The following is a 14,692-nucleotide window of genomic DNA, read 5'->3' as shown; positions in this document are numbered from 1 at the left end:
CCCACTCATGGCAAACAAATTTTAGCTTTAGTCTAAGTTAAATAAGAATAACTTACTAGACTGCTTAATTTATGTATTAAATTTCTGAGAAAGTTTAGGTCTAAAGTTCGGATACTAATTCAAAACTTCTGGAGAAACAGAAATGGTTAAACTGTATTGTTTACATGTCAAAACAAAAAGTAAACAAGAAGTGAGTGTACCTTATACAAACTTGTCACTTATTTCGGTACTTTTCACTTCAGCTACTTAATAGAGAATCTAATGGATATCGTGTAAGAATACCATAACACCACAAGCTGTTCTTCGTTGAAATAAACACGTAAAGTACAGAATGAGATTTTCACTCTGCAGCGGAGTGTGCGCTGATATGAAACTTCCTGGCAGATTAAAACTGTGTGTCCGACCGAGACTCGAACTCGGGACCTTTGCCTTTCGCAGGCAAGTGCTCTACCAACTGAGCTACCGAGTTCGAGTCTCGGTCGGACACACAGTTTTAATCTACCAGGAAGTTTCATATCAGCGCACACTCCGCTGCAGAGTGAAAATCTCATTCTGGAAACATCCCCCAGGCTGTGGCTAAGCCATGTCTCCGCAATATCCTTTCTTTCAGGAGTGCTAGTTCTGCAAGGTTCGCAGAAGAGCTTCTGTAAAGTTTGGAAGGTAGGAGACGGATACTGGCAGAAGTAAAGCTGTGAGTACCAGGCGTGAGTCTTGCTTCGGTAGCTCAGTTGGTGGGGTCAGGGATTTTCTCTGCCTCGTGATGGCTGGGTTTTGTGTGATGTCCTTTCAGTCTGCCGCCGGCAGTGCTGCGAGGCGGTCACGAGCCAGAGCGCTGCAGGCGAGGCGCGCGCGGTGTGTTTGTGTTTACTTCGGCCGTTGTAAGTGCCGTTTTCCCTTCTAGACCTCCATGGCGCACAACTATCGGAAGAAGACATTACGTTTCAACTTTTGTTCCGACTTTGCCCGACCCAAGGCCCTGGAGGTAGAACGATTTATTCGCGATGAAGTTAAGATACCACCAACGGATCTAATTGGTATCCACTTGTCGATAGTTAGCAGTACCGTCTACGTCAAAATGATCAACGATGCGGCGTGCGACAAGGTGCTTCAAGAGGCAAAACGTGGACTGCGCTTCTGCCATTCCGACGGCAACGTCGGACCCGTTACCGTCGATCACGCAGGTCTCGGCACACGGACGATAAGGATCTTCGAACTGCCGTTCGAACTACCTGCAGACGTCGTCATCGAGGCGCTCCGTCCCTATGGCAACGTTGTGGAACATGTTGCCGAACGATGGGTACAATTTCAGACCTATCCCGTTTTAAACGGTGTTAGACAGGTCCGCATCGAGTTGCAGAAACACGTGCCTTCTTATCTACGTATCGGAGGCTGCCGTGCCATTATAATGTACGACGGCCAACCTCGAACCTGTTCCGGTTGCGGGAAAGAAGGTCACCTACGGTCTGAATGCATTCAACGACGTGTCGCGCAGCTCCCGTTGTCGGAAGCGTCCGTCACACCCACTATGACCGCCCTACCGGTACCTTACGCAGCGGCTCTTGCCACGTCTACAGTTTCGTCCAGTCCGTCGCCCGTTCCTTCCGATCGGCACGTCCCACCGTCCCAGTCACCTATGGACGGTGCGGACACCTGACAACCTTGCCGCCGAACAGGCTCCCGCACCGGACGCTGAGGAGAACAGTACTTCTTCACAACAGCTGTTTGACAATTTCATTGTATCCACCGACGCATTCGAATCAGGTCGACGCTCTTCCTTGCCGTCGTCCGACACTGAGGAACACGTGCGCAAACAACTCTCGCCACGTAGGCGCAAACGCCGTCGCCGTTCACCCACGGGCTCTCAAAGCGTCGCCACCCGCGACGACGAAGACGACACCCAACCAACCGACATTTCCATGCAGAGGTCGGCGGACAACTTTCACGATGATCACGACATTTCGCAGGACGGGACCTCTATGGAGGTCGCCACGCACAATGTAACGATCGGTGCGCCGGTTGAGACGCCTGTCTCCCCGCCGACAACTCCAGATCTCTCTCACCACGACGCAATTCCCATGGACATTGGACGGACCCATGGCATAGGAGCATGGGCCGACGAGATTGAGGAAGATACGCCCCCTCCTCCGGATGAGTTGCCTCCGCCGGACAAGGCTGCCTGTTAACATCAAAAGCGAGGCCCTGCACCTGATGGGACGGGACTTCCTGTCGGTGCCCTCCTCTTACTTGCCTTGGTGATGGTAGATGGGCGTCCACCACCACTGAAACAAACGTATCGGTTTGCGACGCTGAACATCAACATGATCGGCACTGTACCGAAGCTGCAACTCCTATGTGACATGCTTCGGGCCTCTGACGTCGACGTCGCCCTTCTTCAGGAAGTACGCGTTGCCACACTACCACCAGTCTACGGCTACGACTCATACACGTCCACATGTGATCAATCAGGGCGTGGAGTGGCTTTCTACACACGCGAAGGAATCCAACTCAAGGACACGACAATCCTTCCCTGTGGAAGAGGCATGGCTGTTACCATCTTCGACACGCGCGTCATCAATATCTACGCTCCGTCTGGCTCCACGAACCGTCGGCAGCGGTCCACTTTCTTCGAACATGACGTGGCGCCCCTGTTTTCTGGACGCTATGATCGCCTTATCATGGGAGGCGATTTCAACTGTGTCCTCCATCCGCAGGACCAAATGCCTGGTTATTCGCCATGTCCGGCGCTTCTCACCTTAATCGAAGATTTTCACCTAGTGGACGTTTGGGAGAAAATTCATGGCAATACCCCCGGTTTCACCCATTATACAGCACATTCTGCGAGCAGACTGGACCGGTTATATGTCTCTGCCCACCTCGGCAATGACGTCGCCCAAACTGAACGGTGGCCCCTTGCATTCTCGGACCACTGCGCCGTCATTTGCTCCCTGGCTCTGCCACCTCAGTCAGTGTGGCGCAGCAGAGGTTACTGGAAGCTTAGTACCTCCTTCCTTAATGATCCACACTGCCGACAATGTATTGCCACTACGTGGGCGTCTTGCGAAAGACGCCTTCCGCAGTACACATCCACGTTCCATTGGTGGCTCAAATGTGCCAAACCTGCGATCAGAAAGGCCTTCATACAATGTGGCAAGGAAGCAGCAGCATGGCTTCGAGACACCACAAATTTTTACTACGCCGTCCTCCGTGAGCTCGATGCACTCCCTCCATCACCTGACACCTACAGGGAACGACAACGTACCAAAGCTCGTCTCCTCTCTCTTCAACGTGCACGACTGCATGGTGTCGTGGTGCGTTCCCGACGACAAGACCTCCTGCACGACGAAACCCCATCCACAATCCATGCCGCATCCGACCACAGTCGTCGAAGTCGACTCTTCGTCTCCCACATCACGACCTCCGATGGTGTTCACCACACAACACAGGCGGCGGTGGTGTCTGCCTTTGCTGAACATTATCGCCAATTTTATGATGATGAACAGATGGCGACGCCCATTCCTGATGATCTCCGTCCTTCCCCTGACCGGACACTCACCGTAGCGGAGTCAACGTCCATGATGTCTGCAATCACCGCAGAAGAGGTAGTAGATGCGATCAACAGAGGGGCCAAGAACAAATCACCAGGACCAGATGGTCTCCCAGTGGAGTTTTACCGGGCGTTCACCACGTTGATGCTTCCTCGCTGGACGGAAATGATTCAGGAACTCTTTACTCCATCCTTCCCAATTCCACCTGAATTCGTCACTGGCATTCTTCTACCTGTGCCTAAACCGAAGGGAGGGTCTCATGTCTCTGCATATCGCCCCCTTACACTCCTGAATGCAGACTATAAAATCTATGCACTCCTCTTAGCAGCGCGCATGCGCACCGTCTTACCTACGGTCCTTTCACCTGAGCAGACTGCACGTGGTTGCGGGGCCACCTTACAAACAGCCCTAGGAGAATGCCGTGACCTCATTGCACTGGCGTCGGTTTGTCGCCTTCGTGCAGCACTGGTATCCGTCGATTTCACGAGTGCCTTTGATCGCTTTCGACACCCATTCCTCCTCATGGTGGCGACACGTATGGGGTTCCCATTACTTTTTGTCGATGCCATTCGCCGGTTACTACTTCCCGCCGTCTCGATGGTACAAGTCAATGGGAGGCTTGTAGGACCGATTCCTATACGCCGCTCTGTACGTCAAGGATGCCCTTTGTCTTCTTTACTATATGCCATTGCACTTGAGCCCCTCATCACTGGACTTACCTCTAGACTGCAGGGCCTCACTTTGCGTGACTACACTTTTCACTGTTATGGACATCTTTCTGGTAGCATTCTTAATGTCCGTAAATCGACTATGATGCACATTGGGCGCGGCCTCCCGGCTATGGTGCCGAACCCACTCCCAGTCAGTACCACCCTTCGTTACTTGGGTATCGAATTTACGAGCTTCACACACCGCACAGTGGCCCTGGCATACCGGCGGCTTTTGCAGTCGATTCGGCACCATGTCCGCGGTCAAGTGCACCGTAACTTAAACCTACTCCAACGTGTGTCCTATGTCAACATGTATGTAGCCCCTAAACTGGTACACGTCGCCCAGATCCTCCCAATGCCGTTACTCCTTGGCCGCCGCATCCAATCAGCCTTTGCATATTTCGTGTCAGCAGGGGCACTTTTCAAAGTCCGCTACAGCACTTTAACATTGCCTCCTGCAAAAGGTGGCCTCGGACTCGTCAACGTGCGGGCACGATCTTCTGCACTCTTTGTCCACACTCTGTTGCGGCACTGGCAGGGGACGGTTCCGTCGTTAACACTCAGTCTCTTAGATATCCTCCGACCAGTTTCTCTCGATCCACCTATCAATGTGGCACCTATTTCTCCATTACTGTACCACGTCGCCAATTGTTTCATAGAACTCAGCTACGTTCGGGCCGATCTTCCAGTCGCCCATCCTCCCCGTACAAAAGATTATTATCGTTTGTTTATGCTGTCCAACCCTTGCGACCCCATGGTGCTACGGCATCCTGACATTAACTGGCGCACAGTTTGGGAGTGTGTGCATGCACCCTTTTTACCGTCGTCTGTGTCTGCACTCTGGTATGTTTTAGTTTATGGAAAGTTCCCGACTAACAGTCGACTTTATCGCATAGGACTGGCCACCTCCCCACTCTGCCCTGACTGTCAGCTCGAAGACACCGACGAGCACCGTCTTACGTGCCCCCTGAAACAAAACGTATGGCTCCTCATCCAACGAATCGTGGGCTTTTACCTCCGTGCCCCGCCAACGACGGTAACCCCGGATTTCCTGTTGTTGCCCCAGACATTTCACTACCCTCTTGCTAAGCACCATACTCTCATCTGGTTTCGAGGACTGGCTTTAGAATACCTCTTTCAAAATGGTCCCCATACAGTCCTTGACTTCTGGTACAAAGTTGTGACCTCGCATAGCACCCTCACCCGCAAACCATCTTACCGACAAACTTTTGCCGGTTATCTCCGCAGCGTCTTCCTTGACCCCCCTCAAAGCTGGGGTGTACCATGCATACCTGTCACATGATGCAACACCCTTATCCACGTTCCCATGCATCGACCAAACAAATAATAAAAAAATAAATAAATAATAATAATAATAAAATAATTAAAAAAAGCAGAAAGACAGAATATGTTATACTTTGTTGTATTTAATGTTTTTTTCTTTTTAATGTATTTATTTATTTTTTTGCTTAACTAACAGTTATCTGTATATGTTTAAATGGAATGGTACCTTGAAGAACTCTTGCATAGTGAATATATATGTACTTTCAGTTTCTTCAATACAAATTATTACAAAAAAAGAAACAAAAAAAGGATGTTATATTTTGTTGTATTTAATGTTATTCTAATAAAAAAAAAGTTGGTAGAGCATTTGCCTGCGAAAGGCAAAGGTCCCGAGTTCGAGTCTCGGTCGGGCACACAGTTTTAATCTGCCAGGAAGTTTCACGTAAAGTACAGTATACGATAACGTAAACAAGTCCTAGTCCAAAGTTCGCGCCTATGAAATGTTTTCTTTTAGCGGAAAGTACGCTCAAAATGTGAAACATTTAATTGATACCTTACAGTAGGTATTAATTTACTTATTTATGATACTGCCTTGGTGAATTGTTATTACTCAATTAAAAACTTATCTTTATGAGGACTCTGAATGTACATCACCAACAAAAGATGTAGACAATTCTCTTTGAAATGCATCTGCAAAAATAATAATACCACAAATGACTTGAAACCGTGTTAATGCTGAATAGAGTTAGTAATGAGTCGCATGTTAACTGCTTGAAGATGATCATTTCATCTGAAGGAAAACCATGCTGAAAGATTAAAACACTGATTATTTTCTTTACAGAGGGAGTACATTTCATTATTCCAGTTAAAGGAAAGGCCGACAAATTCGTTATAAGCATGGGTCGTAATGTGGTGCTGATGACGTGGGATGGGGAGAGCACCGAACCAGCCGCCCTGGAGGTGATCGCAACGGTGGACGACGAGGACGGAAGTCGGGACAACAAGATCAACGACGCTAAGGCGGACGCTGCCGGCACACTGTGGTCAGGTAAACACTATCATATCGCCCTACTTCGTTTCGCAGTCGTTACAGAAAGTTAATAACTCCGGAATCTTCTAGAAGCCGGCCAGTGAGTGAGTTAACTGCAGTGATATATCGATGAGAATAACAATATGGCCGCCATCAGTGTTGCCATCATACCGTTTCTCGAACGGAAATACACAGTGCCATCTGAAGCAGCCAGACCAAACCATTGCCTGTCGCACCACTCTGCAAGTAACTAACTGGTGGTAACTGCCGTTAATGGTCGGTGCAGTTATTTGTATAATGGCGTCTTGTGATGTTATTCTTATGCTGTCAAGCAAGAGGTACATCACGACGTCTTTTGAATCATTTAAGAGTTACATAATTTCAAATGATACTGAAGACCAGTTTAAACCAAAATTCAATAGATTATAACAATAAAATTCGTAGATTCACATATAAATGATGTTTATCACATATTGATTTTATCAGATTGACTTTGGCTTGAAACATAAAAAAGCGAAAATCACTAAAAAATGCCATAATAAAAGTTGTGCAGAATATGTTTGGTGTGTAGTACATCAGAAACTTGCATGTGGTTAGCAAATTACAAACCTGGAATTGATTTTGCCAAGGCGCAATATTTCAGAAGTTATTGGTGTAGTTTTGGCTATATATTACTTAACAGTAACTTAAACGCCATTTCTTAGCTGAAACATGTATGGGGGTATTTTGACCTCGCACTTCGACAGATTCTTCATACAGTATTTCCAAGCAATTGAAGTAAGTATTGAAGTTCGTATTAAGCTTTGTGGATTTAACTGTAGCTGGTCAAAAGATTCTTAATCTGTCAGTCTTTAATTAACGAAGTTAACTTTCCGAGTGACGGATTAATTTAAGATAATTTTAAAAAGCGTTAACAGACAAATTGTTCAAATGGCTCTAAGTACTATGGGATTTTAACATCTGAGGCCATCAGTTCCCTAGACTTAGAACAACGTAAACCTAACTAACCTAAGGACATCACACACATCCATTCCCGAGGCTGGATCCGAACCTGCGACCGTAGCAGCAGCGCGGTTCCGGACTGAAGCGCTTAGAACCGCTCGGCCACACCGGCCGTCTTTAAGCACTTTCTTGCTTCCCACTGTTGAAGAGCAATTCGAGGATGGCGAATGTACCTTTCAACACAGTCGATCACCTGTTCAAAATGCACAGCCTGTGGTGGACTGGTTGCACGACAGTAACATCCCTGTAATGGACTGGCTTGCATAGAGTGCTGACCTGAATCCTGCAGAACACCTTTGGGGTGTTTTGGAACGCCGACTTCGTGTCAGGCCTCACCGACCGACATCGATATCTCTCGTCAGAGTGCAGCACTCCGTGAAGAAAGGGCTGCCATTCCCCAAGAAACCTTCCAGCACCTGATTGAACGTATGCCAGCGAGAGTGGAAGCTGTCATCAGGGCTAATGGTGGGCCAACACCATATTGAATTCCAGCATTACCGATGGAGGGCGCCACTAACTTATAAGTCATTTTCAGCCAGGTATCTGGATACTTTTGATCACAAAGTGTATTAGCAGATAGCTTTACGGTCACGACTGAATGATAGGGATGGGAAAAACTAACCGGTTAAAACCATTACCTGTATTTTCGTTCTGAGCGACCAATATTTTCGGTATTTGTTGGGTATTTGTTGTAATAGGCTCTTTTTTCTTAGAAATAATCGAATTAAAAAACCTAAATATCAATTAGCCATAGTATCACTGCTCAAAATCTTTCATTTTTAAATAAACATTGTTTTAAAAAAGAGTAATTTTACCCATATAATTTCCATTGGTTTGAAATATTGCATTGTACAGAAAATGGGAAAAGCGATCAGCGCTGTTTTAATAAGAATGCAGTCAGAAACGAGCAACAAAGAATGGTACACGACTGGGTATAGCTTCTCCGAGACGATGTCCCTGTTGGCGTGCGTCGTGGCTTAAGGTACGCGTGTTACGTGCAATGTGCAAAGCTTGCTCTGTGGTGGTCTATACAGTAGTTTCTCTATGTGGTCGCGGATATCCGTCGTATTGCAGAATGGCACCAACCCTAGTCTAGAAATATTTTTACGAAGTTGCGTAGCAATGAAGTACAACGCCTCATTTGCTCTAAAACATCAAAAATTGTCTTCCATTTCTACGAAACAATGTACAAGGAAGGAAACTATGGTAACAGTAATAAATTAGAAACCAAGCAATTCATTCACAGTAGACAATAAAAATAGAAAGTAGCTGATATGCTGTCTGTTTCTAGATAGCAGGACTTTAACTGTTTGTAGCCTTTGAAAACAGACAAATTAAAACGAAAAGTAGAGTTCTTCAACCTCAGTTTTCACGTTTCAGTACTAACTACTCGTAATGTCCAAATAGTGTTATGATCTCCGATTACAACATGACTTCTGAGCCGAGTTTTAAAATATTAGAATCAATACGAAAATATTTATTTATGTATTTATTTTTGTAGTTTTCGACCACCTACCATGTCTCGAGAAAAGCAGCGAATAGTTGGAGTAAGTTGTTTTACTTGCCTACTTAATTTAAATTGTTCAATATTTGTTCGATTTCTACGTTTGTTACAGGAAATAATAGGAATAAAAAACCGAAAATCATTTCAGAAACTGATTATTTTGAGTGGTTTTAGAAGTCAAGTTAAACTGGCTTGCAAAAAAGCGATATACCCGAAAACGTGAGTGCTGAATAAGTCGCCGGCCACAATCGGACGGACAGGTCAGCGTCCACCAGGCGCAATTGCAAAACTGGACATTAGAACAAGATGCTGGAAGTCTGGACTCACGGCCGACCTCAAACTATTTTCAATAGTTTCTCCCAAGGGGAGGGGGGGGGGGGGGGGGGAGGAGTGGCGTGGCTGCCCTTGGGACAGCGATTTACCTGGTACTACGGCAGACTACCATCACTTACAAAGTCAGACAGTATCCAGCGGTGTAGCTGAAATTTAGTGATTCCCTTCAGTACTCACGTGGGTGACTTCATACTACTGTTTCGGGGTCATTATTGGCTTTGCTCCGCCCTTCTTCATTTATAACCATCCCCCCCCCCCCCCAAAAAAAAAAAAACACCAGCTCCATGCCTCTCCTTTTAGGTCAATCCCTCCGTCTGTTGTCTTCCAGAACCGATATACTTCTACTTGGTACCTTTCCTTCAACCACAAGCGTCACCCATCACATCAGTCAAGTGCGCTGTTCCGCAGCACCGATATGCAAAAATATGTTTACAAAGACCAGGCTTGAGGTGAACCGATGGAACAAAGAGAGAGGCCAAACCTGTCCAATACATGTTCTACTACATTCGAAATCAGATTATATCATATTGAAAATCGATACTTGTTGCATATTTCAGTACCGTCTTGCCAAATAGCCGATCTTTGACCATAATTTTTCACTGAAAATGCGAGCAGGACGCAGTTTTATTACAGATTTTCTTGCATTTCTAGAATGCAAGGGATTGTGCTATGAATTACGAATACGTTCAATTTTCTTCAAAAAGTACAATATTCTTAATACACGTCTAAAAAAGATGTCTTCTCTAACTCAAAAAAGTGAAAGTTATTTGTCGACAGACATTTAAAATTATTGATTATTTTTGTTTCAGGGACGTTGGGACCAATAGTAAATAATGAGATCACTCCAGAGAAAGGAATATTATTCAACCTTGCCAAGGACAGAAGCACTAAGACGCACGTAACAAAAATCAGCATTTCAAACGGTTTTGCGTGGAGTCCGGATAACAAAACCATGTACTATATAGATTCTGCCACAGGAAAAATAGATGCCTTCAATTTTGATATTACCGAGAGCAAAATAGGTAAACCACATACATAATTGAAGTTGCTCTAGTGTCCTCAAATTGAGGTTTGTCTGACTAAAGTGTTTCTTTTGCAGGCAATAGAAGAACCGTTTTCAACTTTAAAGAAAATGGCGTGGAAGGACTGCCAGACGGACAAACTATTGACACAGACGGAAACCTATGGGTGGCGTGCTTTGGCGGCAAGCAGGTAGTATTTTCACTTCTGTTTTGTCAGAGACTAACCTTCGTAGCCCATGTCGCCAAAACACGTGTGTGGTGGCTCTAGACTCGAAAGTAGCTCGTTGGAACTCTTTTGGTATAACAAATTTTCGCTGACAGTATAAGACTGTCAAAGCGAGGAGACGTGACGACTTGAAGTTCCTGTTCTCTAGACGTGGAGAGAATGTCTTGGGTCAAATTCGAAACCTCTCTGCAGTGTGTCACGGAATGAGAACATGAGACACTGTCAATTGTGATCCGTCATAGTGTTGCATTCCTCTCATGCCTAGTCCCTAGTCCATACTGATACCATGATTGTCCAGAAAGTAAGTTTCTAACGGTCATGGAATGGTAACCACCGTGAAAATCGGGAAGTTTCTATTCGCAACACGTTAACTGCATCTTCCACCAACTTGTCTACACAGTCCCCCTCCGTAGCGTTGTTCCAACTTTACAATACCTTCGTTATAGAAGGCAGCCGCCTACGCTTTCCGGCAATTCTAAATGCTGGTCTGCAGCACGTTGTCTGTGCCGAAACGTTGTCTTCAAAGCCTGTGGTTCATGTCTGCAGAGATGAACGCCAGAGGGGACCAAGTCCGGGCTGTATGGTGGGTGATCAAACACGTCCCGTCGGAAACGCCGTAGGGACTTCCTCATTGTCCCAGCAGGGGGCGGCTGAGAAGTGTCACGAAGCAGGAAATACATCAATTATGTTATGTGGGTTTGCATGGGAACTGGGAACACACTTGGCAGGAGGCACTATTTTCTGGGCAGTTTTACGTTCTCACTGTCCGCTCAGAACTGCGAAGTGAAACGTGACACGGTCGTCTGATATACTACAGACACTGCTTAACACATCTCTGCAAAGCTTCACCGGATTTCCACTGTGGTTTTCATTTCGCGACCGATCGGAAGTTACTTTCTCCATATTGTGAATGCATAACTAATTCTGTTAAGTTTTCACAACTAAACCACTGAAACAGTTTCGATGGAATTTCGTGTGAAGATAGCTTTAACACCGAGGAAGGGCGTAGGCTGCTTTAGAAAGCGTGTGGTACAGAATATTCATTGAATTGAAGAGTACAACGAGAATTACGGAAGCATGTTTACGCTTAGAAAAAACCTATTTACTCTTTGACTTTTAAACATTATTTTGTAAAAATATATTTATTGTTTGATTTAGTCTACGCAAAACGATTCAAGGTAATGAATACAATGCAAAAGTGTTTTATTCATACTTCCATATTATTATTATAAGCGTGAAAGTAACTGTGTCACCATTTCATGCCTAGAGTGCTGAATCGATTTCGATTAAATTTGATATGGGATATCTTGAATGCCAATGAGGAACAAAGGCTACTTCAGAAATTAAAAGTGACAATAAAAAATGGCAAATCTGTTGTGTGAAGTACATGTTGTACAACGTATAGCTATTAGTCAACCACAATAATATTACACCAGGTGCACCAGGGAGCGAGAACACTGTGGCTGGCTCATCATGAGTTAGCACCTAATTGAGATTGATAGTATAAGCAAAAGTGACTGGAAAGCATTGATAGTGCGATGAAATTTCCAGAGTCATCATTGTACTTGTTTACTGAAACGTCACCGCATGTTTCTGATAGCGGCCAAGTGCAATAATATGGCGGGTGTCTTCATTGCACTTACAATATCTTACTTACTTACCATTGCTCATCACAACAAAACTACTGATATGCGGGCAGTACCGCAGATAACAGCTAGTATCCTAACGCAGAAGTAGATGCATCACTTGTGACTAATGACATTGGTTCAATATGGATACACTGGGTAAACGCTTTTCAATGAAGGTGGCAAGATGTCAGTTTGGCCATGCATTAACCCCATGTTTAAGCATTTAGTCTAGTGGCAGTCAAAGTGGTCTCTACCGCCCACTAATCAGCATTCCAGTTTTCATGGTGGGCAGCATGTGGTAGAGATTGTAAAAAGACTTTCATTAGGTTTTCATAAAATTTTGACATAAGTATTTGGTAAGTAACTATTATTATGTGCTTTCACTTGCTGTAATTCTCAGTTATAAATTTTATAAAGTGAAGTTACGTCCCTACTTCCTCAATCACCATTACTGTGGAACCAGTGTGCAGTTAGAAAATTTTGCTAGTAACAGAGGCACAAAAGTGGGCAGTAGATAATGAAGGTTGACTACCACTGATCTGGACAGTCTCCAGTCTGTTCCGTAATTGGATTTGTTCTGATGATGTTCCTCGCAGTCGGTGTTGCATCCAGGCTTAGGCAAATCATGTCTGCCTTCTGGTATGATTACGCGTAGCTACCATTATTAAATGAAAAGATGCAATGACATCACAGAGTGTTTAGCGCAGTGGGAAGTTTGCAGAAATACACCTATGATATTAATAAACTTAATTAGTTCGAAAATGGAAAAGAGTTTACATTTTTAGTCAGCACCAAAATCTCGTCTAAACGCGCACTACAAAACCTATGTAACTTCAATTTTGTAGGTTCTCGTGCATTCTGTCGCCGTCAACTGTGTATCAAGGACTTTCTGACATTTTCTATTTAAAAATGTGCTATTGTTATTAATGTTTTTTGTTAAAGTTTTGACTATTTGGCGCCCTTTCTGCGGGGCATCCACGCTCTGATCTATATGTCGCACGTAGCAAGCAGCTCCCCACACCACAGACCTAATACAAGCGGCATATGGCACAGTATATGCACTGCTCAGGCTGTCAAGCAGTGGGTACAACCCCCCTCCACAGTTTGGTAACAGCGTAAGCCAATGTTTGTGAAAGTATTGGGATGTCCTAACCACCATAATACTTTAAAAATCTAACTAAAGAAAACACGTGGAGGCGCGATTATGACCTTGTAAACTGCTGTGGGACAGGGACTTCAATCTCACTGTAACCCTTGGAACTATTTGAGAAAGTGGGCTATGTGCAGGCACCGGGTTTTGCCCTCTCTCTTCCCTCCATCCATAAAAACACGAACACAACACTTTGCAGTAAAGAACTCACCACCAGTGAAAGAGACACTTCTGGACAAGCAACTGCAAATCAACTCCCCAGGACGTCAATATGGGATCTCCACATCTACCTCAAGTCCCGAGTACAGGACTGACTTCGACTTTATGGCAGAGGAGATGAAGGGAAGTAGTAAATACTTCGCAATGGTGTCTTCTTTTGCGAAACGGCGCTGGGCCACCGAGCCACTGTTATCAAAATGATGTCGGTTATTGTATTATAACACGACACTGTCACCATCGAACAGACCGTCATGGCCACGAGATGATAGTAGTTGTGGATTCATGTACAGAAGCATAGGCGTAAAACACGCTGTTTCCTTATTGTAATTTCCTTTCTTACGTCGTTTACTCCTCTAGATGAGTGATGTGTGTGTTGTTTACGCAAAGGTGTGGCCAGTACCTGCGTCGTATAGAAAACCAGTGAAAGCAGCAGTGTGAACCAGTCAATCACACCTTATTTTGGACATTATGGACGTAAATCAACAGTTTAAAACGACTTCGCCGATAACACGCATGGAAAAAAGGAAGGTTCGTGTTTAACACTTTGTCGAAGACAGAATGATTAGATAACCTGTTCATGGAAATCATGGGAAACCTAAATCCAGACGTCCAGACGGCGATGCAGGCCTCAACCAGAATGTTACCCCTCTGTAACGCTCAGAAGGTAGTCTACGCGACTATACACTGTGTGACAAAAGACATGAGATAACTACTAATATCGTGTCGGACCATCTTTTGCCCGGCATAGTGCGTTAACTCTACGTGGCATGAACACAACAAGTCAAAGGAATTCCCCTGCAGAAATATTGAGCCATGCTGCCTCTGTTGATACCCATAATAGTGAAAGTGTTGCCGGTGCAAAATTCTGTGCAGGTACGAACCTATCCATTATGTCCAATACATTTTCGATGGGATTCATATTGGGCGATCTGCGTGCCCAAATCATTCGCTCGAATTACGCAGATTGTTCTTCAAACCAATCGCCAACAGTTGGGGCCCGGTGATTTGGCGGGCTGTAAATGGTCTCCAAATAGCCGGA

At 45.2% G+C, this 14,692-nt stretch overlaps 1 protein-coding gene across 2 annotated transcripts in view; it reads left to right on the top strand.

The window, feature by feature from the left end:
- The window catches only part of LOC126335630 (regucalcin-like), a 331,250-nt gene that overhangs the window by 45,608 nt on the left and 270,950 nt on the right, over positions 1-14,692 (top strand). For both annotated transcript variants that reach the window (XM_049999095.1, XM_049999087.1), the window contains exons 3-5: positions 6,381-6,587; positions 10,218-10,430; positions 10,508-10,620. In XM_049999095.1, the coding sequence (XP_049855052.1) occupies positions 6,381-6,587; positions 10,218-10,430; positions 10,508-10,620 (533 nt within the window). The remainder of the gene's footprint in view (positions 1-6,380; positions 6,588-10,217; positions 10,431-10,507; positions 10,621-14,692) is intronic.

Source organism: Schistocerca gregaria, chromosome 1 (genome assembly GCF_023897955.1).
Source record: "Schistocerca gregaria isolate iqSchGreg1 chromosome 1, iqSchGreg1.2, whole genome shotgun sequence".
Lineage (NCBI taxonomy): Eukaryota > Metazoa > Arthropoda > Insecta > Orthoptera > Acrididae > Schistocerca > Schistocerca gregaria.
Note: the sequence above shows the minus strand (reverse complement) of the source record. Positions and strands in the feature narration are given on the sequence as shown.